Source organism: Aspergillus pseudoviridinutans, assembly GCF_018340605.1.
Source record: "Aspergillus pseudoviridinutans IFM 55266 DNA, scaffold_2, whole genome shotgun sequence".
NCBI classification, from domain to species: domain Eukaryota; kingdom Fungi; phylum Ascomycota; class Eurotiomycetes; order Eurotiales; family Aspergillaceae; genus Aspergillus; species Aspergillus pseudoviridinutans.
Genome location: NW_025091282.1, coordinates 3,295,543 through 3,319,911, shown reverse-complemented (window position 1 = coordinate 3,319,911; position 24,369 = coordinate 3,295,543). Strand labels below are relative to the sequence as shown.

The 24,369-nt window shown below is 51.1% G+C and overlaps 10 protein-coding genes across 10 annotated transcripts; 5 read left to right on the top strand and 5 right to left on the bottom strand.

The window, feature by feature from the left end:
* Nucleotides 1-123: 123 nt before the first annotated feature.
* On the bottom strand, nucleotides 124-2,042 carry Asppvi_003219 (KRI1 family protein; the record flags this gene model as incomplete). The annotated part of the gene is made up of 2 exons (XM_043299188.1): nucleotides 124-1,805; nucleotides 1,868-2,042. 2 exons carry the CDS (start codon nucleotides 2,040-2,042, stop codon nucleotides 124-126), a joined length of 1,857 nt encoding a protein of 618 aa, XP_043155123.1.
* Nucleotides 2,043-2,473: 431 nt separating this feature from the next.
* Nucleotides 2,474-6,972, top strand: Asppvi_003218 (putative transcription factor SipA3; the record flags this gene model as incomplete). Its single annotated transcript, XM_043299187.1, has 6 exons — nucleotides 2,474-2,529; nucleotides 2,585-2,948; nucleotides 3,014-5,513; nucleotides 5,564-5,650; nucleotides 5,708-5,929; nucleotides 5,993-6,972. The coding sequence occupies 6 exons, from the start codon at nucleotides 2,474-2,476 to the stop codon at nucleotides 6,970-6,972; spliced, it is 4,209 nt and encodes a 1,402-aa protein (XP_043155122.1).
* Nucleotides 6,973-7,302: 330 nt separating this feature from the next.
* On the bottom strand, nucleotides 7,303-7,959 carry Asppvi_003217 (uncharacterized protein; the record flags this gene model as incomplete). Its single annotated transcript, XM_043299186.1, has 1 exon — nucleotides 7,303-7,959. The coding sequence occupies one exon, from the start codon at nucleotides 7,957-7,959 to the stop codon at nucleotides 7,303-7,305; it is 657 nt and encodes a 218-aa protein (XP_043155121.1).
* A 558-nt stretch (nucleotides 7,960-8,517) lies between these two features.
* Asppvi_003216 (UDP-galactose transporter HUT1) lies at nucleotides 8,518-9,882 on the top strand (the record flags this gene model as incomplete). Its single annotated transcript, XM_043299185.1, has 2 exons — nucleotides 8,518-8,747; nucleotides 8,811-9,882. The coding sequence occupies 2 exons, from the start codon at nucleotides 8,518-8,520 to the stop codon at nucleotides 9,880-9,882; spliced, it is 1,302 nt and encodes a 433-aa protein (XP_043155120.1).
* A 183-nt stretch (nucleotides 9,883-10,065) lies between these two features.
* On the bottom strand, nucleotides 10,066-10,653 carry Asppvi_003215 (peptidylprolyl isomerase; the record flags this gene model as incomplete). The annotated part of the gene is made up of 3 exons (XM_043299184.1): nucleotides 10,066-10,220; nucleotides 10,303-10,405; nucleotides 10,522-10,653. The coding sequence occupies 3 exons, from the start codon at nucleotides 10,651-10,653 to the stop codon at nucleotides 10,066-10,068; spliced, it is 390 nt and encodes a 129-aa protein (XP_043155119.1).
* A 520-nt stretch (nucleotides 10,654-11,173) lies between these two features.
* On the top strand, nucleotides 11,174-12,056 carry Asppvi_003214 (uncharacterized protein; the record flags this gene model as incomplete). The annotated part of the gene is made up of 2 exons (XM_043299183.1): nucleotides 11,174-11,278; nucleotides 11,427-12,056. 2 exons carry the CDS (start codon nucleotides 11,174-11,176, stop codon nucleotides 12,054-12,056), a joined length of 735 nt encoding a protein of 244 aa, XP_043155118.1.
* A 67-nt stretch (nucleotides 12,057-12,123) lies between these two features.
* On the bottom strand, nucleotides 12,124-13,262 carry Asppvi_003213 (putative 3-oxo-5-alpha-steroid 4-dehydrogenase; the record flags this gene model as incomplete). The annotated part of the gene is made up of 3 exons (XM_043299182.1): nucleotides 12,124-12,524; nucleotides 12,583-13,057; nucleotides 13,164-13,262. The coding sequence occupies 3 exons, from the start codon at nucleotides 13,260-13,262 to the stop codon at nucleotides 12,124-12,126; spliced, it is 975 nt and encodes a 324-aa protein (XP_043155117.1).
* Nucleotides 13,263-15,380: 2,118 nt separating this feature from the next.
* On the top strand, nucleotides 15,381-19,247 carry Asppvi_003212 (putative histone deacetylase complex subunit (Hos4); the record flags this gene model as incomplete). Its single annotated transcript, XM_043299181.1, has 2 exons — nucleotides 15,381-18,935; nucleotides 19,011-19,247. 2 exons carry the CDS (start codon nucleotides 15,381-15,383, stop codon nucleotides 19,245-19,247), a joined length of 3,792 nt encoding a protein of 1,263 aa, XP_043155116.1.
* A 756-nt stretch (nucleotides 19,248-20,003) lies between these two features.
* Asppvi_003211 (40S ribosomal protein eS12) lies at nucleotides 20,004-20,523 on the top strand (the record flags this gene model as incomplete). The annotated part of the gene is made up of 2 exons (XM_043299180.1): nucleotides 20,004-20,313; nucleotides 20,399-20,523. The coding sequence occupies 2 exons, from the start codon at nucleotides 20,004-20,006 to the stop codon at nucleotides 20,521-20,523; spliced, it is 435 nt and encodes a 144-aa protein (XP_043155115.1).
* Nucleotides 20,524-21,082: 559 nt separating this feature from the next.
* Nucleotides 21,083-23,094, bottom strand: Asppvi_003210 (GID4/VID24 family protein; the record flags this gene model as incomplete). The annotated part of the gene is made up of 3 exons (XM_043299179.1): nucleotides 21,083-21,273; nucleotides 21,336-22,863; nucleotides 23,071-23,094. The coding sequence occupies 3 exons, from the start codon at nucleotides 23,092-23,094 to the stop codon at nucleotides 21,083-21,085; spliced, it is 1,743 nt and encodes a 580-aa protein (XP_043155114.1).
* Nucleotides 23,095-24,369: the final 1,275 nt, after the last annotated feature.

The window sequence follows — 24,369 nt, the reverse complement described above, 5'->3', positions numbered from 1 at the left end:
TGAAACTTCCATTGAGACCGGTTGAAAGATCGATACATGATATGATTTCATTATGAACAAGCCATTTCCGGCAACTGCAAGTGGTATTATAAGACAAACATCAGGTCTAACAAAAGCCAGAGATCAATGCTTCTTGGACCTCTTTCTCTTCTTCCTCCTAGGCTCCCCTTCCCGAATATCGACTTTGTCTCCATCGTCTGCTTGCTCCGCATTACCCGCAGGCTTTTCACCGCCGAAGCTGAAGACAGGACCATCCTCATTGCCAAAGGTCTCCTTGCGCCATTGCCTCAGACGAGCCTTCTTGCCGAGATTCTTCTGGTCCTTGCGCTTCTTCTCGGGGTCACGGAAGGAAGCAAGCTTCTTCAGACCCGCAAACTGATTCAGCTGCGCATCATCAGCCATAAGAATGTCCCGTGCAGTCAAACCGAAGCTTTGAGGTGAGGTTTCGCGGTAGCGGAAGCGAGTCGTGTTCTTCTTGGTGGCGCCAGGTAGAAGAGCAATGTCGAGGTCCAGGTTGCGATCGACTGCCTCCTCGATGCGGAGCCGGTCCTTGCGGGCTTCCCGCTTCTGATCCCGCCTCTCTTGAGCTTTACTCTTCTTGTTCGTGTCTTCGGCATCATCCTCCATCTCGATATCAGAATCCTCCAATGCCGGCTTGGGTTCCTCTTCATCAAAATCAGGCACCAGATCTTTGATATCAATATCATCATCCCATGTAGGTTTCTTTGGACGCTTCTTCTTGCCCTTGCTCTCGCCATCACTACCAGCGGCATCTTCATCGGCGTAGTAGTCCTCGCCAAACCGTTTCTGCATTTCCTTCTCCCACTTATCATCGTCCCAAGCATCGTCCAGAAAGTGTGCCCAGTCGTCATCGGTGAATTTAGATGCGCGGAAGCCAGCGACTTCCTTGATCTTATTGACCTTCTCCTGAAGTTCTTCCATCTTCAATTTGCGAAGACGGCTCTTCTCAGCTTCCCGCTGCTTTTTCTCTTCCTCCTTTCGCATGCGCTCAGCCTCACGCAGCTTCTTTCTGGCGCTCTTTTCCTCTCTCCGAACAGACTGTTGGTTGGTCTTATCACGAGCGTGGGTCAACAGGGTCGCGTTCAGCTTGTTAGGGTCTTCAAAGCGGAAGTTGTATGCCTCCTCAAAGGCTTCTGCCCGCTCCTCCTCCTCGTCGTCGTCAGACTCGAAAGGCTGCAGCTCGGATCTACCAGCTGGGATCCATGCCCTGGAAGACAAAAAGTTTGAAAGGAAGGTCTCAGGGTCCTTGTCCGCATTCTCAACGTCCAGCTTGATTTCCTCCTTGGGTTCCGAGGCTGATTTGGTAGTCGATTTCCGGATTAGGAATCCCCCGTCCTCGTCCTTATCCTCGTCAACGCCCGGTTGATCAGCGGTGGCGTGCATCTCTTTGACGATAGCATTTTTCAATTCCTCTTGCTCCTGAGCGTAGGTCTTCGGAGCATCGGAGGTATCGTCCTCTTCCAGATTGGCACCGCTAAGGAGATTTTGCCGATGGTAATCTCGAAGCGTCATGGGCTTTTGCTTTTCCTCTGTATTTCCCGTGTTTGAGTTTTCTTCTTCTTCGAGGGCCGTGTAGAATTTGGCGTCCTTGTCGTAGACGCGAGGATCTTTTGATCGAATCGCGTTCAGTGTCGCCATAATTTCTGCATCAACGGCCGGCGTTACCAATTCCCCATCCTCATCTTCTTCTTCATCTGATGACGACTCTTCCGAACCGTCGGAGTCATCTTCGTCACGATCACGGCGTTTCCCAAGCGCTGAAGTCTTTCCTAATTTTGATTCCACTATAACAAAAATCAGACTTGTACCATCGAAGAAGCCGTTATTTCAAGTGATTTCGACTTACGCTTCTGCAACTCTTCCCGTTTCTTATTGTGTTCAAAACGACGAGCATAATCTTCGTTGATCTTGAATGCAGGCTCCGACTGATTGGAGATGGGAACTCCGCCAGATTCGTCTCCCGAATCGCTGGAGCTGTCATCGTCAAGAAGCTTGCGTGGTTTCTTGGCTGGAGGCTCCATCTTCGCCCAATTCAAATAGGGAAAAAAAAGAAAGGGAGGAGGACGCAAATGTTCTGAGAGCCGCCGATTCAGCAGAATTGTGCAACACTCTTCAATTGGAAAAAGTTGGAGTCGCTGGCAGAAAAAGAAAAAATATTCATCCGACGCTCACCGCCTGCGATCCGCCTTGCGCTGCCTCAGAACGCAGGCCACAACAACGGAGCACTGACGTAGCCAATTAGATCATGGATGGGGCTGTTGACCCCAGATGGCTTGAAGTGAGAGTTCCAAAGCTCTCCTCTCGACATGACTGTTACTTTTGCTCACGTGTGTATTTACCCCGTATGAATGGCCCCCTAAGCCGTTGTTTTCTCTATTTGGGGTCGTTCTTTTCGATCTATCACACTATTACCCCTATCTGTATCGAATGTATGGCCGGGGATATTCGCTAGATGTCGACTCAGCCGCAGAACGCATTGTCCCGAGTTGGGAAGCTTATTAGTGTGGTGTAAGTGCGGAAGAGAGATCCTCATCGTAATGCTAACCTGATTGCGTCGATACAGGCCCGTTGGATTGAAAGAGGCTGCTCTCGATTCCCCGACTTTCCGGGCCACCACACTTCATTTCTCTGAGCAAATCGAATACCTCGAAAGATGGCTGGATGGCTATGCAAAGGCTGCTTCCAAGCTCGTCACGGAGCTTGCGACCATGGAAAATGTGATGAATAGCTTTCTGGCGTATTCTTCGAACCCTCCTATCGTCTCCGAAGCTGTCCTCGACCATGATTACACCTTACAGGCCATGAGCAGGTGTGGTGAGAGCTCGAAAGATCTGTGGAATGGTTTAATGGCCACTGCGAAGAAAATGGAATCGCTTATATCAGAGCCTATAAGAGTCTTCATCCATGATGATTTACGGAGCTTTAAGGTAAACTGAGTGCCCCTCGGCCCCTTTTCAAAGCATGAGAGGAGCGCCATCTTACCCCGCTACAGGAGACTCGTCGCACCCTCGAACAAGCGCAAAAGCAGTACGATTACCTTCTATCTAGATATGCTTCGCAGTCCAAATCAAAAGAACCTTCATCCCTGAGAGAAGATGCTTTCCAGCTTCACGAAGCCCGCAAAGCCTACCTGAAAGCGTCAATGGATTTTTCAGTGCAAGCACCACAAATACGAAACTCGCTCGATCGACTGTTGGTCCGAGTTTCCTTCGACCAGTGGAGGGAATTTAAGGCCCTCCATAATGACAATGGTGCATCGTTTGCCAAATGGGGCCAAGAGATGGATCGCATAAAAGGTTGGATCCATGAAATGGAGGGCAGCGAGAAGTTCTCAAAGCGTGAGCTCGTTTCCGCCAGAAAGCATATTGAAGACGCTGCAGAGCTGGCTGCCAGGCCGTCTCGAGAGCTGGAAGACTACTCAGTATCCACCGTTCCATATCTAGGGTCTCGCCCTCTGTCGGACCTGAACATGCCCAAGGAAGCACGGCCCGAGAAGCAAGGCTGGGTTTATCTGCGAACATTGTCAGGCAAACCAACACGTACTGTTTGGGTGAGACGTTGGGCCTTTTTGAAGAACGGAATCTTTGGTTGCCTCGTGCAGGGTTCTCGAACTGGCGGAGTTGAAGAAAGTGAGCGTATAGGCGTGCTATTGTGCAGTATACGGCCTGCTTTCCAGGAGGAACGAAGGTTCTGCTTCGAAGTGAAGACCAAGAGCAACACCATAGTATTGCAGGCCGAGACTCAGAAAGAGCTCACGGAATGGATTGCTGCTTTTGAGGCAGCTAAACGAAAAGCACTGGAAAACCCGACAAGCACCGACATCTCGGTTTCCGGAAAGGTTACTGTGCAAGATCCAGCCTTTGCAATCTCTCAGCCTCCAGCACCTGAATTTGCTGCTGATCCGGCCGACTCGCTCACGCCGCACGCAAATGATGAGCATGGACCGTCGGATCGTAGCGGAGGGTTATCTGTTCCAGAGCGGGACGCATCAGCCTTCCGAAACAGCAGCGATCTCGGCAGCCCCCGGCGCATGACAGGATTGGATTCCGAGAGTTCTGCGCGAGAACATACTTCCAGACTCATCCAGAAATTGGATCTTCACCGCAAGTCCAACAATAATGCCGTCCCACCATCTATATCTCTACCCGGTGCAGGTGGTGGTATCGCAGGCCTGATCTCCGCCAGCCATAACGCGTTAGGGCACAGCAACGGTCTATCCGTGGGCGGGACTGATGCTGAAGGGAACAGAAGTCGCAGTTTGACGAACCGGAGCCTTCCTCCTACCACACTCGCGCCTTCCACCTTGGCGAATCCACCCGCCCCTACCAGTATGAGCAAGGCGGCTGTAATCGTCAGCAATGAACGAGGTATTGGTTTGGGGCAAGCCGACAAGACAGGTGGGATGCCTAGCGGTATGATGGCCAACCTGTGGGGTAGTTCCAACTGGGGCTTCATGAACAGACTCGAACGCGAACGTGATGCTCAGCTTGCAGGGGCCGGCCAGGAAGCTTCTGTCGGACAACAACCATCAACTCCGGCAACTGATTCGTCAAAGCCACCGCAATCATCTGATGTAGATTTGACCAACGGCACCTCAGCACCCAAGCAGCAGATGTCTGGGCCTCGCCATAGGCAAACCGTTAGTCTTGACGGCGATGCGTCCAAGGTGCAGAGGGCAATTCTGGGTATTTCGCATGAGTATCCCAGTTACTACCCCGAGCAACTTCGGCCTCAGGATGCACAATTTCGCCTGCTCTTTCCCGACGTCAAAAGAGAGGAGCCTTTGGTCATGGTCTTCCGAGCCACATGGAATCCCAACGATCAGCAAGAATTTCCTGGAAGAGCATACGTTACGACTCGCAGCATATATTTTTACAGTCATTATTTTGGATTAGTTTTAACCACAGATGTCCCGCTGGAAAGCATCAAGGAAGTGACTGCTGCACCTGGCAGAGACTGCGATTTCTTATTTCTCCATACTATCCCGCCTCTTGGTGAGGATACTCCGGGACGAATCACGGTGAAAACTTTCCTTGAGCCCCTAAGACTTCTTCAAAGACGCCTGAATTTCTTGATTCAAGATTCAACCGCCGTGGAGCCCATGGGGTTGGAAGCAATTTTCAAGGCTCTGATCAAGATGGAGACCGACACGAGGAACCGTAGCCCTAGCCTGAACAGCTGGGAAGATGCGGCCGTTTCGGATGACAAGAACGGTATTGAAGACGACAACATTGCTGCCGGACAGCAAAAAGATATCCGCCGACCGATTTACATTGATTATGACTTGGATCCGCATTCAAAGTATGGCAAGCACGGCAAAAATGCGCCAAAGTTCCGCTTGCCAACTCAACCTGTTCAATATGTTCCCCAAGGCAACCTCCACCTTGCTGCAGAGAAGATATTCGATATTAGTCCGAAGGCGATATTCCATATCCTTTTCGGTGACAAGAGTGCTGTTTGGCAACTCCTTTTGCACGAAAGAAGATCGCGAGGTTCGTCCCCCCAGATGACCGGGGTGACCTTTGGCTGACCGATATGAAAGATATTAAACAGGGGCCCTGGATCAGAAACGAATCTCGCCATTTGCGACGTGACTTTGAATATCATATCGAGACAACTGACTTGCTTGGTACGTATTTCTACTCATCATCGTCTAGCAAAATGACTGACGATCCCCTTCATGTAGGGCGCACTCAGGACAAGATGATTTCCGATTACCAGATCATTGATGTTCTCAATGATCACTTGTGCTACGTAGTGACTGACAAGCGGACTCCGTGGCACCTTCCTTTTAAGCGCTCGTTCAGGTTGGTGAGCAAGATTGTGATTACATTCGTCGCGAAGGGGAAAAGCAAGCTTGCTGTATACACGAAAGTGGAGTGGCTCGGGTCTCCTCATGGCCTCCAGAGTAAGTAGTTTATTAGCACGCGCGAGACTATTTGTCCTGCACAATCACTAAGTTATTTCCCAGGAATCATCGAGAAGCAAGCAACAGGTGACTTAGAGCAAGACGCGCTGGACCTCGTTGATCTTGTCAGCGATCAGGTGCGAAAATTGGGCTTCCACAGCCGAACAAAAAAAGCCATCACCATTTTCGGTCACATCGGACGCCAACAACTTACATCTCAGTTTTCGTCCAGCGAATCAGTTCTGAAACTTGAACCTCGAAAGCCTCGGCGTCAGAGGACCTTAACCCAACTGTTATTCGAGATGCTTCTTTCCTTCCTGGAGAGCGCCGTTTCGTCCATAATCATGTGGACTTTTGCCTTCCTTCGCTGGACCTGGAAAACCACGAATGCAAACATGGTCATTCTAGCCCTGCTGATCTCCAGCGCTTTAATGAACGGACTCTTCACTTCTCGGTACACTTATGACTGGTGGCATGAGAGGAATGTGGGAAACTTCATGGCTCGCCTTGGGGTCGGTCCCAACCATGTGATGAGCAAAGCCATCTATATGAGGGATATCGACGAGGTCATTGCTAATGCCACTGTCGGCCAGTCTAGCAACAACATGAGTAGATGTTTCTCTACGTTCTACCAGCAGACAGTGAGCGACCAGGGAACAGTCCTTTCCTTTGGCGCTTCCGGCCCTCGAGACTCAGTGACGCGGAGCGCAGCCAGACGGATCCATCAAACCCGCGAGCGACTCGCTATGTATAGACACAACTTGTTAGTGGCGCTCCGGGTAGTAAACAGCATTGAAAGAGAGGTCATCCAAGGCGAGTGGGAACGATGGCTCCGGCAGGAACTGAGACGCTGTCACCAAGTGGAGAAACTTCTTGGAAAGAACAAGGAGGATGACGGAGTCAATATGCAGGTTGACCAAGCAAGTCAAACTGTTTTTGCCGATCTCGCGGGTGACGTTCAGCAGTGGTACGATAAATACTGTACCAGTTGCCAGATGGAACAGGAGCAGCTTGAGAGGAGCGGTGTTGTATATGGTATTTAAAAGGTACATAGGGGTCGCTTGTGCGTTTTGTTTACTCCGGACGGATCGATACGTTTTGAACGATACCCCATTGGCAATTGACCGGATGTTCGCGGTTATCTTTGTCTTATTGACTTGATCGAGTGGGTGATTTCTGGTATATGTTTGTAGTCCAGCTCTCTGCTAGTATATAGCTCTGATGTTTGAGCTTCAAGCGAATTCGAATGGTTTGTCAGTGTGCTGCTGGCTTGCAGGATAAATTTCAAGCGTAGCCATGGATATGGTCGGTACCAGCCAGATCCCATATACCTGACCTTTCTTGACAGAGTTGTACCGTCGTCATAACCTCCTTTAATTCTGTCTCGGCTTCACAGCACCCTCCTGGACGACATAGTACACCACGGTACCATCACCACCCATGCTTCGATCGACCATGGCCAAGAGAAGTCTCTTCCCACCCCACTCTTTCGTGACCCGAGCTTTTCGCCTGTACTCATAGTACTCTGTCAACTTCGCCGCCTTCTCAGCATTATTACCAGATTCTGTGGCATCATCTAATGACTGAGCATGCGACTCTTCCTCGTCCTCGGGAAGCGCATCGAACACGGCAGCCATTTTGCGCAGACTCCATGATTGACCGTGAGCGGTGGGGACAACGAACAGTCGTTCCAGCTCGATGTCGTCTTCGCGAAGACCCCTCTCGAGCATGAACAGCTGCTCGTCTGGATGCGTATAGATTCTGTGGGGCGGGATGCCGGAGATCAGACAGGAGGGTGAGCTGGAAAGTTGGTCTGTAGATGTTGAGGTGGACGACGATGCGACGGAGAAATTGGGTGCCTGCAAGTCATGGATTTGTAGAGAGGTCCAAAGATGCTGATGCTGAAGGTTGTGGAGGACTTGGACCGCAGTTGCGGAGTGAGGGTCCGAGGAGGCAGAGGTGGAGGTTAGGAGGGTGGTGAGGGCCGAGGGCTTTGGAGCCTGGGGTGTTGATGTGAGTGTAGTTGGCATAGTGAGTCGCTGGAAGCTTTCTTGTGTGGGCGTTGTAGCAGAGACTGGCGGTTCTAATTCTAGATAACGACTCTTATCAGTCTGAGGTTTGGAAGGTTTAGATAGCCACAGTATTCCATGGAGATGGACAACTGATGGTCATTGCTTACTCTCAACACCGTATCTATCCTCTTAGATACAATATGGTCATACCTCAATGATACTCGATGTAAAAAGTGATCATTATCGCTTTATCTGCGGGGCCGGAGAATAGGCAATGGTCTTGCCGGCGGAGAGGGAAAAATTTAGGGCGATCGCGCCGAAATTCCGCGCAGCGCGTTTTTGGCAAAAGAAGAACAGAACACATGGCATCAACGGCCTGTGTTTCGTAATGAGAGTGTGATCTTTCCTGTGATATGCCTTTTTCATTTTTGGTCCATCCACCCCTTTTATGCCTTCTTGTCTTATTCCAGGTTTCAGGCGGAGGTGTTACTGGTCTTAACCTATCTCTCGCATGAATCATTGTCTTTCATCCATCTTCCTATTCCGTCATTCTGTACACATCTCCAAATTGCGCTCATGGCACGCCAAAAACAGGCAGTGCCTTTACAACGGGCCACTTCTTCTGAATTGATGCACCTTGTGCCTGAAGAATCCGAGTCAATGTCTCCGCAACAGAATAGCAGCGCTCAGAAGCCTGTCACCCTGAATGGATCTGCCTCGACAAAAAGACATGCGCCTGAAGCTCCCCTGGAGACTCCGGGATTGATGCAACTTGCGATTTGTGTTCTGGGCATTTATGCGTCATTGTAAGTGACTTATCTCCAGCGCGTGATCATCCTTTCTATACACAGTGTCTAATGCTTTTGAAGTCTGTCATGGGGTGTCCTTCAGGAGGCGATTACCACTGTCAATTTCCCAGTCCGTCCTCCAACTGCTGAAGAACCAAACCCGCCGACGGAGCGCTTCACCTTTTCGATCGTTCTCAACACCATACAATCCACCTTTGCTGCGATCACCGGTTTTCTCTACCTCTATTTCTCTACTCCGGCGGGCAAGAAGGTCCCCTCCATTTTCCCGACTCGCAAGATTCTTTTCCCTTTGCTCCTGGTCAGCATCTCCTCGTCGCTGGCGTCACCTTTTGGATATGCCAGTCTTGCGCACATCGACTATTTGACATTTATTCTGGCCAAGTCATGCAAGCTTCTGCCTGTGATGTTCCTCCATTTGACTATCTTCCGCAAGAGTTATCCTTTGTATAAGTACGGCGTTGTCTTGCTGGTTACCCTTGGAGTCGCAACTTTCACCCTCCACCACCCTGGAACCAGCAAGAAGGTCGCCGCGTCGGCAGCGAAGAACCAGTCCGGCTCATCTCTGTATGGAATCTTCCTGCTTTCCATCAACCTCCTTCTGGACGGCCTCACGAACACAACCCAAGACCATGTCTTTAGCTCACCGCAAATTTACACGCGCTTCACCGGACCGCAGATGATGGTAGCGCAGAACGTCCTTTCGACGGCCCTGACCACCACATACCTGCTTGTCATGCCCCATCTGTCCTCTACGGGCGTCTTGCATGCTCTCCTTCCCATCCCCATTCCACCCTCTACCGAGACCGAGCTTGCATCCGCCATTTCCTTCCTCTCTCGACACCCAGAGGTGATGAAGAACGTGCTCGGCTTTGCCGCCTGCGGAGCCATCGGCCAGCTTTTTATTTTCCATACGCTTTCTCGCTTCTCGTCTTTGCTTCTGGTGACTGTGACCGTTACGCGCAAGATGCTCACCATGCTGTTGAGCGTATTCTGGTTTGGACACTCATTGTCCGCAGGCCAGTGGCTCGGCATCGGCCTTGTATTCGGCGGCATCGGAGCTGAAGCCGCGGTGCAGAAGCGGGAGAAGCAAGCCAAAGAACGGGCGAAGGCACTAGCTGGAAAGAAGGAGTAGAATGTTTGATCTGTTCGACATTATTGTACATATATACACACATAGTAGATCTACATTCCATTATAGAGACTTGTTTTTATTACTGCTGTGCAGGATTCTGCATTCCATCCTTGATGAGACATCTCGAGGTATTGATATGAAATCGCTCAACTGCTGAAGGTAAATTGGCCATAGGAGACGAGGCTACTTCCTCCCTTCAACCATGATGATATGGTACCCGAACCCGGTCTTCACCTCCACATACTTCGGGCTCGCCGTCGTACTGGGCTCCAGCTCATACGCAGCCTTCTCAAAGTCCGCGTTGAGACTGCCTCGGACTTTCCACCCAAGAGAGCCGCCTACAGTCATCAGCACTAAGCCAGCTTTCGCTTCTTCTCTCCTCGTCTAAACGAGGAAAGCGAACCAAAACGGGAAACGCACCTTGCCGAGCCTTATCCTCCGAGTACTCCCTCGCGACATCGTCGAATTTGGCACCGTTGCGCAATTTCTCCAGCGCCTCTTCCTTCTTCGAGAATTTCTCGCACTACATTTGCGAGCATTAGTCTAGAAGTAGCAGTAGCCGGTGATTATACATGAAATTAGGGTTGTAGCGAACTGCAATTTGTGTGAAGCAATATTCCAGAGAAAGATTTTACGTACAAGAATATGTCTGACATTAATCGACGTAGCGGGCTTCAACCCCTTTCCTCCTCCCTTCCCCTTGTCCCCATCGGATGCATCTTTCCCCTTGCCTTTCTTGTCGCCTCCTTTGGCGTTGTTCTTGGGGGCCATCCTGGATGTCGATGCCTTAGACCGCCGCTAATGGGACGTCGATCGAACAGAAAACTTAGATCAGAGTTTGGGAATCGATCTAGCAGGAACAGAAGTTCTTTGAAGGTTGAACTTAGCTAGAGGCTGTAGCTAAAAGCATCTTTAGGGTTTGCGCCGAGAATCCGACTTGATTCTCAGGTCAAGACTGATGCCATGGCCAGAGTTAGAGGGTGGGGTTTGGTGGGGTCCGGCTAGCAGCCTGAGGCAGAAGGCTGACAGCTATTCGGTTTAATGTACCAGGCGCGAACCGTTGAATGACGACATTCGACTCACTGTTTCTCGTTTGCACTATTTGATCTGAAAGACTGAGGTATGCTGGTGAGCTCCACTCTTTCTACTTCGAAACTGGGCTGTATAGCTCTACAGTATCACTGATCAGACCTCCTGTTTTTATTATGGCTTGTCACTGAAGGGCGGTCATGGGTTCCAATGAGACTGATGTTGGTGTTATCTTCAGGTATTAATCGGTTGAGAGGCTGCAATGGAATCCAGTCTGGAAGCAGCCCGGATCAAGTCCTTGCCTGATGACGCATTCTACATTGCTGACTTTATCACCGAGGAAGAGGAGGAGTTGCTGCTGCAGAAGGTATGTTTTGCTATCACAAGTGTGTAGCTACCGTAGGTGTCGCTCTGGCCTATGTAGCGCTGGCAAAGAGATGGTGATGATCCATCAATCGCTCATGCTTACCAACTGCACGCCCATATCCTGCATGAGACAGCGCTAACATTCCAAGATAACCACTGCCCCTCTCCCCCGGTGGACTCAGCTCTCCCACCGACGTCTTCAAACATGGCCCTCTGCTTTGACCACCACAAATACTCTAATCGCATCGCCGCTGCCCTCATGGCTCGTCTCACCTATCATCCACCCTCGCTTGAACTCACTTGGCATATTCGCAGGCGCGCCTCACGGCGCTCCAAACCATGTCCTGGTGAACGAATACTGTCCCGGCCAAGGAATCATGCCGCATGAGGACGGAGCCGCGTACTATCCCCTGGTTGCGACCGTGAGCCTGGGAGCACCGATTGTACTAGACCTGTATCCAAAGCCCGGTTTGAGCAACGATGGAAACCACAATTTGGTGGGTGGCGCTCGGCAGCCCCAGTATCGAATATTGCAGGAGAGGCGCAGTCTTCTGGTTACGAGGCGAAGTATCTACACAGATTTCTTGCACGGCATTGCAGAGACCCGCAAGGACGATAACTTAAGTGCTGACACCATCTGCAATTGGGATCTGCTGCGTGAACCTGATCGTTATCAGTGTGGTTGGTATGAGAGGGAGACTCGGATCAGTCTGACATGTCGGGACGTACTCAAGGTGTCAAAGTTGGGAAATACGATGAAATTCCTAGGCGCACGATGACCTTGCAGACGGAAACTCTAGTGTCTTCTGATCCCGGTGTCAACTCCAGCGAATAAGCTAAATTTGCTTAGAAGAGTCCAGGAATCATGTTCCATCTTTCCTTGACAGCGTCCGGTCCGAACTTCTGCTCATACCATCGCTTGCTGATTGCGGCGGTTACACCCAAATTCACCGTTACAAACGCGAAACATGACAAAAGTGTCTTGTTCACCATCTCGCCATCAGGCGCAGCCAACAGAGCCAGCGACAGGTATATCACGCACTCGGCCGTGTAATGGGGACATACGATTCTCCGAAACATAGGGTGAGTCGGGAGGGTATACTTCTTAAGCGAGAAGAGGTAGTGGTGACAATCGTGCTGAATACCGGAGGCGATCAAAAATAATGGAACGCAAAGGAATGTGCGAAGGGTAGGAGCGGTGGTTACTTGAACGTCGTCGAGAGTCAACTTGTGGGTCGTGAGAGTTCCTAGGAGGGTGAGGATTGTTAGAGCGTAATCTCTTGGATCTAGTTCCCAGATGCATACCTGTTCCCTCAATCCAAACGGCGACCGTTGCAGTGAGGTAAAAGGCGAGTCCGAGAAGCCAATGGACAAACCACATCCTGGATGAGGATGGCTTGGAAAAGATGCGGCTCTCATGCAGTCGCCGACTTCCTTGCACTAACATTAATGCCCAGCATAGTAAGATTTGATGTATGGACATCGACTTCTGCAAGTGTTGTGGGCCTATCCTTGTCGCGATGGCCTGAAACGCAGAACCTCTGAATAACAACTGGAACGCCCAAAAGAGCGAAGAAAGCACAGAGGCAACATAAAAGTGCGTGAAGTAGCTGTGAGGGACTCTCAACGAGGCAAGGCAATCGAGTGCGATGTATACGCGAGATGTGTCCGGGGAATCGGCCCGCGCAAGGGGTCTCGACCCGACCGTTGTTGAAGTTGCACGAGCACCATAAGTCACGAAACGGGCGCGAAGTGTGTCTGGCACGCTGATCGACAGTACCTGGTAGTTATTGCTATGGTTTAGTCCATCATCGAAGAGTCTCGCCTAGACTGATGCATCACTGCCAAAAGTAACCATCGTCCCCTCACACTCGAGATATTCGTACCGTGCAGGCTGCAAAGATAAAGAAGGCTCGAAGAGCGTCGACAACGTCCATGTGCATGACAGAAAACGTCGTCTCCACAATCTTCCTGATAAGCTCCATCTTGGTACGGTTGACCAGGCGTAGCCGTTGCCGACGTTGGAAGCTGCAGAGAGCCTGGAAATGCGCAAGAAGGGGTAAGGCAGAAATCCAGGGACGGCTGCTTTCAATTAGTTCGGAGAGTGTTGTAAAGGCCCTGTGATAATGGTTGCCATGATTCCGTTTCACTGTCACCAATCGCCATGAGATTTGAAACCCCACCCAGGGCGCAGCTACACTTTAGGTAGTTACGAGGCAGATTGAACCTGGGTTTTGATTGCCTTGGAGGTCCGCCAGCTATGAGAGCTAGGTCATACAGTGGCAGAGACTTGATGAAGGGTTTCTACTACGGTGGCCTACTTGAAAAGTCTAGACAAATCCTTCAACTCAATCTAATCGTAAGAACAGCACATGCCAGCATGTCTACCTATCGACGACGAGAGATGACACCTTCATCACTCAGAGTTTGAGAACCAAGACACCTTTCGTCAGACTTTGCCTCCCTCTCCGCCTCTCGCCATTTGCAGCAAGTTGCAACTTCGCAAACCAGTAACGGCTAGCGGAAGGGGCAAAGTGGGGCGATAAGCTGAGCTATGCTGTCAGATGATTGGCTAAGCAAGAGCAGATCACTTGTCTTTAAGTGGGCCTAATCAGACTCGTTGAGTTAATCCTGCTGCTACTAAGCCGGAAACAGTAAAGGTTCAGTTGCCATCTCGTCAGTCATTGGCGTGATGCAGGGCCTAATTTACGTACTCCGCAGCTCGAAAGATGACTCCCTGGCAGTCTCTTACTCACGATCGGGTTCGGATCCATGTTTGTGAGACACTCTATGCTGAGTATCTAGATAGCAACTCTTCCGCAAGAGACGAAGATAGGACATCCTCGGAGTCTGACGTATGATGAAAGTTTCGGCTCGAGTACCCCGCTGTTCTGGCAGATAATTGTGATTGCCTGGATGATACCTCAGTATTATTGTTTCCAAGCGAGTTGATCTCCTGCCTTGGCAACGTACGCTGCGGAGTACTGCTGTTTCAAGAATATCCAGCTAGTACCTACTTTCGGGAGGTACGGAGAAGGCTGTTACAGATGGACGAGTCTCATGCATACAACATTCAATAATAAAAAAATAGATAGCGCCCTGATTGTGATCAACTTGACTGTTTATTCGATACCACCAGCTTCTGTCAAGTAATTATCAACGAAGGGTCTATTCGATAAGGGTGAATCCATTGCAAAATGGCTGTATTCTGGGTATTTTTACCAATATCATACGATCGGTACTAAAGGCAAAATATCCCGTGACCACTACCCAACCAAACCAGCTGGTGGCCAAATAATCCTTGAGGACCCATCTTAACCCCCAAGATGCTACCTACTACTGTACAGTCCTTTACCCATCCGAGCAAGCAGCCTACTACTGTACCTAAATTATCTGCCACTAGATACATAGGTATCAGTTAGTTTATCTACTAGGTACTGCCACCATAGGTACGGAGAGCGGAGTAGACAACTAGTCACCATTATCAATAACCTGACTAGTCCGGAGTCCCGCGATTTTGAGACCTCTACTTACCTACTACTCCCAGTCTCTCGTCCTCGTTTCCCGCTAAAACTCACTAACCCAGAGAATCGCTGCCTCGACTTCTTTTGTTCCCTTTCTCTCCCTCTGCTTCCCTCTCTTCCTTTAATCTCCACTAATTCCTCCTCTCTACCCTCCATTCTTCATCCTCGTCCTCGTCCCACTGACACGTCTGCTATTCTCATCTGTCTCTTCACCTCTTCTCTTCTTTATCTACGTTTAACTATCTTCTCTTCACTTCTTCTTCTCAGAAAGCTTGACATACCTAAACTCCGAAAGCGCCATATTTCCCTCACCTTTAGCTACCGCGCCACTACTAGTTCAACAGCAACTCTCCCTCCCCAAGGTCTGAAGAAATTCTTCACATACGTATCTTCCAGTCCAGTTCGGTGATCGGACGGCCGCGTGAAAAATTACAAAACATAGGGATCTTCGCTTTGCTAGGCGTGGTCGAGCACCAGCTTCCACGCGCGACTGCTGGTGGTTTCGACTACGAGTGCTCTCTGTCCGCCACGGCCTCCGAAAATGACGATCGAAACACCCAGCAATCGATTACTACCGCTATGAGTGATGTTGATGCAGTGTCCTCCCTGCCAGCTGCCCTGCATGCCGGACAAAATGCTACTGCTGTCACGGTGAACCCCCGGTCTGCTTCTGGTTCGCTGCCTTCCAAGAGGGTCTCTCCGTCGCCCCATCGCAGAGGAGAGGATACTCGCGTCAAGGAGGTTGATTCTGCTTCAGGAGATGGGGATGGCCCGCCGAGCCCCAAGGCTGACTCGGAAGCAGAAACTATCATCCAGTCGGGCCGCGAGTCTCTGTCGCCAGAAAAGAGACGGAAGTATATTCAACATGAGCCAAGGCGACACGATGCTCAAGTTGACAACGGTGACGCAGTGGAGGACAGTTCACTACCTGATGACTCACGCATTAGGAAGAGAAAGCGATCGATCGATGGCTCCATCGCGGAACGCGACCGTGGGTTCTCCCCGGAACTTCATTCTCGGACAGCCGTTTCCCCATCACGCGTGAAACTCGAGAAGCCAGAGGAACTACAGCCTCCCCTAAATACCCTTTACTCCTCTCTGTCTTCACATAGCACGGAGACTGTCCCTGGTGGCCAGAACGTCCAGGTCTCACGGAAGCGTAGCCATAGCGAAAGCGTCGACAGTGAGAGGGACAGGGCTCAATCTAGTCGTCACTCGACGGCTTCCCGCGACAAAGAGCGAAGGGCCATCAACGGCATCAGTCTACCTCCACCAGAGTCAATCGATCGCTCTGTCTCGCCTATTCGGTCGGCTCACAAGCGAACTGCTTCCGGTCCGCAGCTTGGGGGCAGTGACTTGCAAAAGAAAAGGAAGACTACTACTCCCCTCATCACTGGATTTCAACGGCAAAGCTCCGAGGACAGGCTGTCAGTTTCGTCTTCAACCAGTGGCTCTCCTCTACCCAGCTCTCAACTGCGAAAACTAGCCGGTGTCGATGGCGCTTCAGCATCTCCTGCTAGGCCAATAGGTCACAAGAAACAGCGCGACCAGAATGGTCGAACCCGCCTAGCGCGTGCCTGTGCAGCTCAGGAACTGGAGGCAGCAATGGCGAGGCATGCAGAGCGCCCAGAAGATCTGAATGTGGCCGACAATGCGGGAAATACGCCCCTCCAAATTGCTGCCCTCGAAGGGTGTGCGCCAATTGTGAAATTCCTTCTAGAAGCTGGCTGTGACATTGACACAAAAAATATTGACAAAGATACTCCTTTGATTGATGCCGTCGAAAATGGCCACTTGGAAGTCGTCAAACTCTTACTGGAGGCGGGCGCAAATCCTCGCACGGTCAACGCGGAAGGTGATGAGCCGTATGATTTGGTCCCGTCGGACTCGGAAGACTATGCGGAAATTCGCCGTGTACTTGCAGAGGCTAAAGCCAATCCCCGGCCTGGTCGTCGTTCCGAAGAGCGTGCTGGTTCCGGAAATAAGGAAATATGCTCTAAAAGAGTTGCTGCTGCAAGCCCGCGCGAGTCCCCCCCGGTGAATGGTCCCCGTAGCCCGCCTCTATTCGGGGCCACTACGAGGCGAAAGACCGTGCGAAGTGAAGCTACGCGAAACGACCTACTCTGGACCAAAGCTACACCGGAGAACCTGCAAGCATTTGCTGCGAAAGGTGATATTGCGGGAGTCGCCAACATTCTCAACGTTGGGCAAAAAGCCGACTCTGAGTCGATGATCGCTGCAGCCAAGGGCGGTCATGATGAGGTACTGTCTCTGTTGCTTGGGATGGGCGACGCAGATCCCGATCCTGAGCCCCTTCAAGCAGGACACCAGAAACCTGGCTACAATACGCCCATGCTTGCGGCGATCGGCCGCGGTAATCTTGCTGTCATACGCTTGCTGCTGGATCAGCCAAAATTCAATCCCACACGCCGGCTTTACCGTGATCGTACCTACTTTGAGTTATCCCGAGAACGGAGAGCTGACAACTGGGAGGAGGAATATGACTTGCTGAGAGAGGCCTATGACAATTACATTAGAGCCAAGCGTCTGCGCAAGCAGGAGGCTTCTTCACCTAAACGACCGCGCGACAGGGAGAAGGAAAACAAGCGGCCGGGTCGCAGACATTCCCCATCCCCTGCGGTTTCTTCCAGGAAGGCCCTAGCAAGTCCGAGCGCCGGCCACCACCGAGAGCTCTCTTCCAAAGATGCCGTTGCATCAAAGGAAAAGAAACGAGATGGTGTAGCTCACTTAAAGGAGAGATCAGGATCCAGCACGAATCGGCCCAGGATAGCCCACAAGGGCAGTGACAATCCGGCGGAAGCCGATGAGTTTCGGTTGGAGTCTGCTCAGTCCAAATCATTAGCAACACTCGCCAAAGATGAGGAAGCTCCCAGGAGAAGGCGTTTGATTGCAGGGCGCCCTCCCCATGATCGCGATCGCAGAAGACCCAGCATACCATCTTCCGATTCCCTGTCCGGCCGTGAGGACTCTGTCAAATCCCGGGTGGATCCTTCTACCGAAGCTACGACGGTTCCGAGTGGCCCTCTAGCCTTGAAACGCGGACGCAGTAGCGCAAGCCCCGAACGCCCCCGTTCTCGTGGTCCAGATTCCGACCATCACTCGCGCGAAGGCCAGAAAAAGAAACGCCGTGTTCTATCCGAAGACAGGACGCCAAGCATGACCAATGGTGGATTGAAGAAAAGTCACAACATCGGCATATCAGAGGAGTCTAATACGCATGTGCGCCCGAAGAAAACCGAGGATCGATTGTTGGAGCGCGAGCGTGATCAGCAAGTTGGTAGTACACCGCACATGACGACCGACTCGAGAACTGTGAAGAAAGAGCGAGAAAGGCAGGATGTAGGCCACCTGGCTGACATCCCCATGGAAGATGCGAAGAGTGTGGCTAAGAGGTCCGAGTCTGAAGAACGGCGCCGAGAAGAGGCAGAACGGCGCCGCGAAGAGGCGAAACGGGCCGAAAAGGAGCGTATCGCGGAAGAAGAGCGTCTCGCAGCTGAAGCGGAAAAGGCTCGGTTGGCAAAGGAAGAGGAAGAACGAGCTGCTCGCCTTGCGCGGGAAAAGGCCGAGGAAGAAGAGCGCAAACGGAAAGAGGCCGAGCAAAGGCGGATCAAGCAAGCCGAGGATGAGCTTCAGAAGAGACTAGAACAAGAAAGACTGCGCCTTGCGAAATTGCGGAGGGAGCAGGAAGAGCAGGAGCAGCGGCGCCGGGCTGCACTTCCAAGTCGGCTTCGAGTTGCTGCCCACCTCGTCGGCTCCAATGACCCACGAGCGCGGAGTCATGCCTGGCTGAAGAGGTTCATGCCTGTTGTTACTGCATTCACAAAGCAACTGGATCCTTCATGTGATACCAGCGTCGCGGACGAGAGATGGGTTCCAAACTACCTGGTGGCACCTTTATTAGCGACCAACGATCTCCAGCTGTCCCAGTACACAAGTTGGGAGAAGCGTAACGCTACTCCCACTCAGCGGGAGAATCTGTGGCGCGTCACCCGTCGGATGCTGGTTCAGGGAGATGATAAGGACTTCATGAGCTCCTCATTTGGGCAGATTATGCAGAAGGATTGCGAAACACGGCCAAAATACTTTGACATGGAACATGTATTTTGGATTAGAGTAAGTCATTTCCGCTTGCGACCGAGTTTCATTACGTTCAAAATGAGTTCATCCACTGACATTCATGGTAAACAGCTTTCGGACTTCATGGACCTCGTCCCGCATGTTCCGCATCTTCATGGTCTTGACATTCAATTCCTCAGGATGCACATTGATCAGGAGCCTTCTACAGCAGCACCTCTCCTTGAATCAGCGCAGCCCAACGGGCACGGGCCGGAATATGCCCATCTTGATAATATTCATGGCTTTCCTGCTGGGATACCTGGGCTTACCAACGGATATGGCCATTCACGGCCAAGTACATACGTTTAGTGCCTAGTGCTTTTCTTTTCTTCTTGTCGCGGCGATCATCGAGCCTAGCCTTAAATGTACAGATGGCTTGTTTCCTCGGTTGTATGACTATGATACCTCTTACTATTGGCGTGATGTGAGATGCGATGTGTGATGTCTCGTTTGTTCGGATAACGGACCCTTGGATAGAGTCAATGAAGCGTATTGATCGCTCAATGCTAGGTCTACACGTCCCTATAGCTGAGTAGGACGACCAATCTTCACTAAGTTGGGTTTGCTTACTCATGGACTAACTGCACAAATCCGTGAATATGAGCCACGTGACGGCAGAAATAGTACAAGCGCTAGGCGGTAGGGCACAATCCAGAAAAATAGGCGAATGATCACCCAAATTTTACCGCCCGCACACACTCAAACAACAGCCCAACAGATCATCTCCACGAACTCTTTGAGGATAATCCGACATTTGATATCAAACGTCAGAAACACTACCAGTCAAAATGGTACGTATCAGCTGAACCAGAAGTGATACTTTCTTTGCAATCCAGACACGAAAGTGAAGCCATACCGAACGAGAGGGGAAACTTGGCCAGCACCGACGAGTATATCATAATGCTCTATCGGCAACGCTGCCACCAAGCACAACCCAGCAATGCGAATTTCCGCTCAGATGATGTCCTTCGCTATTCGAGTCCTACGCATAGCGCATCATACCTGCCAAAAAGACAAAAGCTAACCATGAACGTTGCGTTTTAACAGTCGGACGGAGAAGAGACCATGTCCAACCCCCCCGTTGCCGCCGCCGATGAGGTCGAGGTTTCCGCTGATGCCGGCGCTGGCGGCCAGATGTCCGTCCTCGATGCTCTGAAGGGTGTCCTCCGCATTGCTCTGATCCACGACGGTCTTGCCCGTGGTCTCCGCGAGGCCGCCAAGGCCCTCGACCGCCGTCAGGCCCACATGTGTGTCCTCAACGAGGGCTGCGAGGAGGAGGCCTACAAGAAGCTCGTCATTGCTCTGTGCTCCGAGCACAAGATCCCCCTCATCAAGGTTCCCGATGGAAAGATGCTCGGCGAGTGGGTCGGCCTCTGTATGTATACCCCTGTTCCATCTCCCCTTTTGTGGTGACTTTGCGGAAGTTGGGGCTTGGGGCTAATGGTTGTTTGTGTGACTAGGCCAGCTTGACCGTGAGGGTAACGCCCGCAAGGTTGTCAACTGCTCTTGCGTTGTCGTCAAGGACTGGGGTGAGGAGTCCCAGGAGCGCTCCGTCCTCCTCAACTACTTCCAGACTGAGCAGTAAATGCACTGCCGTTGCGATGTGCTTTAGCGGATTGGATGTGATGTGTGATGGGCACGGAAATGGGGTGGTTTGAAGGGGAAGAGGAGCTTCTGGTTACGTGACCAATGTGCCTGGGGCTCGGGCTCTTCTTCCCCGTCCTCGATACGTGATCCATTCACTTCGGATTCACATTTATCTAAGGTCAACGGACTAATGGAATGAAGAATATTCATGATCAATGAGTGCCACTTCAATCTTGAGTATCAGATGTAGGCTTAAAATCGTAGATGTGATGCTTCTATGTCCATTCAGATACATCAAGTAACTGTCAATAATGGCACCAGACTTGCAAACTCGTCCCGAGCCAAACCAGTATCGGGAACATCTCCTAAACGGCTAAATGTATGTACTCGCACCGTAAGATGCCCCCAAATCGAAGATCGAGCAAAGCGAAAACTCCAGAGCTATGCGAAAGCAAAATACAATCGCCCAAGTCAATGGACAGTGCCAAAGAGAAAGTAGATCATGTCAAAAGCGGATATTGGGAGTAAGGCGCCTCTGGGGCACACCCGACCCAAAATTACCTGAAGTTGTATGAAGGACGAATCATCTTCTCCGTCTCTGGCTTCAGTGACAGCTGCTGATACGGTGAGCTTCCCGGGTCGTAGTAGAGACCTTCAATGTGCCCAGTATCTCGACGAAGAGAGATATAGTAGAATCCTGAGATTGTGAGGCCCTGGCGCGCGTCGGTGGGAGTGATGAAACAGCGTTCTGTACTATCATTAGCACAAATCATGAACATATTAGAGAGGGGGTGAAAGATCAATACACACCTTTCCATCGCATCAAGATCCACCGTTTGGATAGCTCTTCGGTAATCCATTTTCGACTCACAAGGTTCCTTGTCATCTCTTCGTCCGTCAAGTTCTTAAACGGTTGCAGCTCGCGCCAGTAGGTACTGTCAGTTTCAGCGTCGGCTTTGAAATTTTTCGTCTCAAGAGTGTGAGTGTTGAAGTCTATAATTTCCCCCTCCAGAAAGGTGACGATATGTGCATCATGAGATGGCGACGTCTTATCAGGAATGTTGTATGCTTCCATTGTACCTGAAAGCGTCATCTCTTGGTAGTTGATATTGTGAATGGTGACTTTGACCGGCCAATTCTCATCCTTCCCTGTTCCAAAGTTGTGGATATTATTGTTAGCTAGGTACCGCCGACCGCTTGTCGTGTAAACACTGATGCGGCCATTATCACCGCCATTGACAATCACTGGTTCGGTAGCCGGATGGGAGGTTGGCCCACGGTGCGCGAAAATCGAGGTGGGAGTGCATGCTGCCATCTGCGAGCCTTTGAAAACCATACCGGGACGTAGCCAGGAACATGGTGGTGGCGGCGCAATTAATGTAGTATCCAAGATAAAATCATCTTCATCCCAGGAGAAGTCGAGTTGAACAAATCCACCTGCGGCAGCCGATGAAAGGCTTTCTTCAAAGGAGGTCGAATAGCGCAAACGGTCGAGATATCTGATAATTTCCTTCAAGCGCGGACTGGGAGGATGATCCATATGCAGCTGCCGATGAGCGTTGACACGAGCGCGCATATCGCCTCGACTACTAGGTATGAACCGATATGCGCGTGAAGTCGGGGACTGAGTCGCTCGTTCCCTGCCATCTTCTGAATCCTGACTGGTACGCTCCCGGTCCAAAAGATAGTTGTGTAATGTCCGCGTCCTCGAGAGGCGCGGCTGGCGTCTGACCGACTGCAACAGAGCTTCGGCCGTCGCGAGAGTTGTGTCGTCCATCCGGTGTCTGCTACTCTCTAAAGGCTCAGTGGGGAGTGGAAGGGGGCTTCGTCCGGTCGCATCACGTCGTATGTGGCGCCTGGACGTCGCATTGCGATCCGAGAGTCTGCCAAACCAAGAGGAGATACTGTTGGGATCCTGCAGAGGTTCGTAAACCAAATCGTCCTCGTCATCCTCGTCGGAGCCTGGGGCCCAGCCGTACAGCGACCGTATGTTGGAGACACGACCTTCATAGTTCGGCATATTCGTCGGTTCCTCTCGTGGCCGACGCACTATGGGATGGCGACTGATTTCCACGGACATACGTACTCCAGTCGACTCGTCCAACTCCATCGGATCAGACTCAAACTCGGAAAGGATTTGATGCCGTCGGCGACGTTGTCGACTTGACGAGGAAGAGCCGTGAGGAGAGCGAACTCGAGATCGAAGGAAGATCACGTTGTCATCATGAGCGTCATGCGAGGCGGCCGCTGGGAGAGTGGGGACAGGGGTTGAGACAGCGCTCAACTGTTGAAGGGATGATGCGAATACCGGCGGAGGAGATCGAGCAGAGATTCCTTGCTGTCCGAGAACGCAAATCGATGAGCACAGGTGACGAAATGAAGACACAAAAAGTCAAACTAAGTAAAGTGGCCCAGGAACGAAGGCCAGGACATAGAATCGTGCCACGTGCGGTATAGTGGAGTTGATGACCGGGCGCAAGATGTCATAGGCAGATGAGGCACAGGATATGGACCCTTAGAGTTACGGACAAACGCAGGCACTTACCGAAGGAGTATTTTCTGGGGGCATGGTCCTCTAGATCAGCCCTGCGGAGGTTGACAAACCCGCCGTTGACCTATGGATTGCGCACGGAGACTGGGAGAGGGTGACAGAAAACGACGAGGACGATTGGAAGGACGATGAGGTGGACGAGGCATGCGAGCCTCTCTTTACGGTTGGAATGATTGGGAGTTTAAAGTGAGGAAGAGGCGCTTCGAGATAGTGATAGATCGCGATGAATAAATGGACGCTGGATGACGAGGGGATCGAGAGATAGAGGAACGAATGAACGGGACTGATGTGAAGGCGATCAGGAAATCTCCGTATTTTGCCTCATTTTCTCTTTTCGGATTTCCCCTCAGCCGACGGTTTCCATCATGACTCCAAGTAGCAGTCGGGTACCCTTGGAGGTGGAAGACAGACAATTATTCAATCTGGAATGACGAAATATGCCAGGAATGGCTGATTGGATGATTGATGCCAGTAACCTGGTTGTTGACGTTGTTGCTGGCTTGTAGGTAGCCAAGTTGTGGCCCGTAGAAATTATAGATTCCAGAGATTATTCTACGAGAATCCATCGATCTTCAACTCTACTGATGGCTACTGGGTCTTCTTCGAGGCACAATTATCACGCTCTTTAACACTTGGATCTCCTACGCATGTCTAAATCGGGGCATTTGTATGCTGTCCCGAGTGCTTGCTTGGTGACTGTCTGATCGCTAATATGGGGATAATCTGCTGGCATGAACTGAACCGCAGTGTCCAGGACCACCAAGCATATTAATATTACTGATAATCAGCCTCTCTGCACAACATATTTTCTTTCCTTGGAGCCTGTAAAGGGTGATATACTCGCGTGAAGTGGCCTTATTCATCGGAAAGTTCAAAAGGATGCCATGCCAGATGGGTAATATTTCCGACGGTTACTCCTGCATTCAGGACCCTTCGCTCCATGGATTTCGGTTCCTTACAACAGGTTTAACCCCAACTCCTTCCATCTTGATTTCATAATGTGTTGACTTCTGAGAAAGCTGCCAAGGGCTCCCATATAATCATCCCACGGTCGGCAATCGGTATCCAAGAGCGGAGGAACTCCGACATGCTTGATCCCCCCACCCCCACGTCCAGAGGGGAATGGGGGGTAATGGTTGTATGAAGCTCTTTTACATTATTGATTTTTCTCGCTACAGGTGATCGGTTATTTGTATCTACTTCTGTCCGCTTTAATTTTGTATTTCAGCAAGGCCGCATCTTCGTCTGACCATCGAGACGAGAAGCTCCATATCCCAAACTCTCCCCCCAATT